Below are 4,231 nucleotides of genomic sequence, written 5' to 3'. Positions count from 1 at the left end.
AGTTTCTATGCACCACAAATTTGGAACAAACTTCCAGAAAACTGTAAAACAGCTGAAACACTGGGTGCCTTTAAATCTCAACTTAAAACCCACCTGTTTAGAGCTGCTTATGGCTAAATTAGGGTTAGAGTGCGGGTTTTTGATGTTAGTCTCTTTCTTACTGTTTATTCAATGTCACATGCTGTTTTTATTTTGTTTTTTAATTATGTAAAGCACCTTGAAATGCCTTGCTGCTGAAATGTGCTACACAAATAAAATTTGATTGATTGATTGATTGATCAGCAGGGAGTGAGAAACTAGTTAGAGTTGAAGGAAAGATGAATGGAGCAAAATGCTGAGAAGTTCTTAAAAAAAAACTTGTTGGAATCTTTCAGAGATTTGAGACTGGGATGGAGGTTGACCTTCCTGTAGGACAATCACACTGCTGGAGCAACACTCAAATGGTTTAAGGAGAACCAGATAGATATCCTGAAATGGTCCAGCCAAAGCCCAGATCTCAATCTAATTGAGAATCTCTGGTTTTAATTAAATTTTGTTGGACACAAGCGGCACCCATTCAATCTGAGGGAGCTGCAGCAGTTTGGTTATGAAGAATGGACAGAAATTCAACATTAGATGGACCGAGATCATAGAGACAAACATGAAGAGACTACATACTAAAACTGATGCAGAAAGTGGATCTGCACATTATTGAGTTAGACTAAATTCTAATACTTGCACTATTTTTCAGTTTTATACTTTTTTTTTTTAGAAATATTTAAAACAAGTTTCATTTATTTTCATTAAGCTGAATAATTTTGTAAAATTGTTTTTAATCAAACTAAAAATCCAATTAATTTTCAGGTTGTAAGGCAACAAAACAGAAAGATTACTAAAAGCAATGAATATTTCTGCAAGGCACTGTAAGCAGTGTTTTTAGACAGCTAGAACCCACCTTCATGACTGTTCAAACATGTCAGCTGCACACAAGTGGTTGCACATGGCCCTATGGTGTGATTGGTCTCTGTGTGACCATGACAACCACCAAAGTTAAAGTGAATGTACTATTACTGCTTCACCTGAATTGCATCTGTTCTTTCACAGGAAAGCTTTAAAATCTGTTGTAGGAACATTTTTTTGTTTGTTTGTTTTTTAATAAATCTGTCATTACATCTCTGTTTCTCTGTGTATTGAAACCTTACTGTGTAGATATATGTCAACAGCAGCCTGTGGCATAAAAGCCCAAAATAGAGAAGACTGATGTTACAGCCAATCATAATGGCAGCCATTCACTGTCTGAAAGCATTTAAGGTGTGTGTACTTCCAAAATATCTGCATATTTTTGATGATTCACTGACACTTGGACATCATCAGTCCACTATATATTGCCTCTAGTAGTGCATTCTCTGCTTAAAATGTACTGCATACAGCAGCATTTAAAAATCAGCCCCCTTCTATTAAATACTAAAAGTGTTACTACTCTGAAACACAAACAAATGAATTTACCTATTGCCTGATAGATGGTGCACAGTATACCCACTTTTAGTATTAGTCAGAATCATATTGGGCTCTGCAATTCCTGTGTATATTTTAGGAGCATTGCTTGCCATCATCTTCAGTGTTGGATCAAAATTAGCTGAGTCCATCTGGTCATTCTTCTAACATAAAAAAAATCCTTTGGGAAGTATTTTCTTGTTCCTCTGGTTGACCACCCTCTGTATGGTTTCTGAGCAGCAAAATCACAAGTATAATTCCTTTTTCTTTAAAGCAACCACCTTTTTCCATTTAAAATTTATTCCAGGACTGTATCACTTCAACTTTGGAGTTTTGACAATCCTGGTATATTGTAGTTAGTTGCTAGTGTGGTAAGAATAATGAAGTAACTTGATTAAATTTCATCCAGGTTTAAAGTATTTCCACAGGAAATATTGTTCATCCTCTTATCCCCAGCTAATTAAAAAATTGAAGAATGACATTTCAGCAATGTACTGCAAAGCTACCCTTCTCTATAACTAAACTGTCAACTTTTACAACTTATTGCTCCCATCTACCATTTACCCATGCTTTTTTCCCAAGTGTCTTTGCACACCACCTCAGTACATGAGAGATGGTGAGAAAGTGACTGAGAGTCCTGTTTTAGGCCATGGTCTCTTTCCCTGGCAGTCTTCGGTCGTTGAAGGTGTGCATGTTGATGACCTCTTCTGTTTTCATCATGACGGGTGGCTGGGGCTTGTGTTTTAGCCGCTGCTGGCACTTCAGGGAAACTCGCAGCTCGTCCACCATGGCACTGCAAAAGGACCTCTGCAGAGGGAAGCAGAAAAAGAGAATAGAACATATTTCAGATAGATTACCTGCCCAAGTATTTTGGTCGAGATCAAACCTATTCTCCCTGTCTTCAGCCTTATTTTGAACCCTCATCAAAACACCGCCCTCTTCCTCATCAGTTGCCACAAGGATTATGATCAAACATACAGTGAAGCAGAGTGGAAGTGGAGGTAATGCTGAAGGGAAATAAGAGATTGATAGAGAAATATGGAAGATGATTTGACAAATTCCTCCTAGAAGTATTGAATTCAAACCTGGTCAATATACTATTAAAACATGGGGAATTAAAAGTTATTATTAGCTTGAGTTTTTGCAACAGCATGTGGGACCTCAAACTTTGAGTGTAAGGGCACAGTTTTATACATGGTCAAAATACACCAGTAGTGGTTGTTGCTGCTCATTCACAAATTTTTATTTGTACACTGCAGGTTGCATGGGATGACTTAGTCCTCCACTTACATACTCCCAAATTGCTATACATTATTATAGTATCTTATCAATGAAAAGTCTATGATAATTTTGTTTCATAAGCCTTTTAAAGTTTATTCAAATACGGTAGTGTAAGCATATCCTTCTTATACCCTAAATCTGACCTCCTTAGTTGACCTATTGAATCAAATGAACAAATTCTAATACTGCCAGAAAGCTTTAACTGTTTCCTTTTTAAGTGTAAACAAATGTAATAGGTTTAGTGTTGTTAAAGTTCACCCCTCAACTGGAATTAGCTCAAGGTTCAGCACACACAGATTCAGGTTTCACTAGTTTCACTTGGAGGTCTGAAATTTGATACATGTAGAATTCACAAAGTTGCACAAAAAGTTTGTTTGAGGTATGGCCTAAACCCAACAGGAAGTCAGCCATTTTGGATCAAAGATGTCGCTATGGGGTTATTGCGGCGAAAAAATATATTTTAAACAACTTACCAAACGCTGCAGCAGGCTAAGACATGGGTGTGTACTGAAGACTCGTTAATCTTTTTCACCGTGGACTTTATTGCTCCATTCACAGGCTTAGGACAATCAAAACACTTACTTTGCTTGGTGTTGCATTTCTTATCACCTTGCTATGGTATTTCCATCAGGATTGTTTAATACGGTCAACAGAAATTTGCTAACCCATGTTCACCCCACCACATGACACAAACACCTCTTACAAAGGTCTTGGAGGATTTTCTTGGCAGACAGTACAACAGGCGCCAGAATACCAAGAGGATTGTAAACCGAACTAATTACAGACAAAATTCCTCTTCTTGTAAGTGGACGGTTTTTGAGTGTGATTTTAAACTTGAATGAATCAGACTGGGCACACCACTGCATACCAAAGGCACGCTCCACAGGCAGGACATCCTTATCCAAGTCTAGATCCTTCACTTCTTTAGCTCGCTCCTCCTTTTTTTTTCTGCTCCTGGTGGAATTGTTTTTTTTTCTCATTGTCTCTCTGTCTCCTGAACTGCCCCCCTCCCTCTCTGCCCTGCTTTCTTTTTTGAAGCCTCTTTTTACATATTTTCCAAAAATTTAAGGAATATGGATCTGATCAGCTGGTTTCTCAATGCAATTGATACAATTTTCTCGACTGGGTGAAAGAGAGTCCAGTCTCGGGATATGTCTCGCTGGATATACAGTGGATTCCTGCCAGGAGTGGAAGACTGTGTACCTAACGACGTGGAGGTTCCTTACATATTTGGGTTTGTGATAACAGGATTTCTGCTGTTTGGACCAGGCAGTTACCTGGGTTATCGACAAATTCGTTGATGGGTTCATGGATCGACCAGCACTCAGACTGTAAACAGGAGCGAAATTGCAAACTACTCCAAACTGGCTGATATTCCATCATCAAAGACAATGCCCTCTGGACTAAATGCAATTTCTGGACTCAGAATATGGAAAAGGTTAAAATCTTGGAGAAGCTGCTCGTTTCGGAACAACAG

General features: G+C 38.3%; 1 protein-coding gene across 2 annotated transcripts in view; it reads right to left on the bottom strand.

Moving 5' to 3' along the window:
• Positions 1 to 791: 791 nt before the first annotated feature.
• Positions 792 to 4,231, bottom strand: part of grik2 (glutamate receptor, ionotropic, kainate 2) — a 649,386-nt gene continuing 645,946 nt past the window's right edge. For both annotated transcript variants that reach the window (XM_037980176.1, XM_037980177.1), the window contains one exon: positions 792 to 2,280. In XM_037980176.1, the coding sequence (XP_037836104.1) occupies positions 2,116 to 2,280 (165 nt within the window). In that variant the 3' untranslated portion in view covers positions 792 to 2,115. The remainder of the gene's footprint in view (positions 2,281 to 4,231) is intronic.

Source organism: Kryptolebias marmoratus, linkage group LG16 (genome assembly GCF_001649575.2).
Source record: "Kryptolebias marmoratus isolate JLee-2015 linkage group LG16, ASM164957v2, whole genome shotgun sequence".
Classification (NCBI taxonomy): Eukaryota; Metazoa; Chordata; class Actinopteri; order Cyprinodontiformes; family Rivulidae; genus Kryptolebias; species Kryptolebias marmoratus.
Note: the sequence above shows the minus strand (reverse complement) of the source record. Positions and strands in the feature narration are given on the sequence as shown.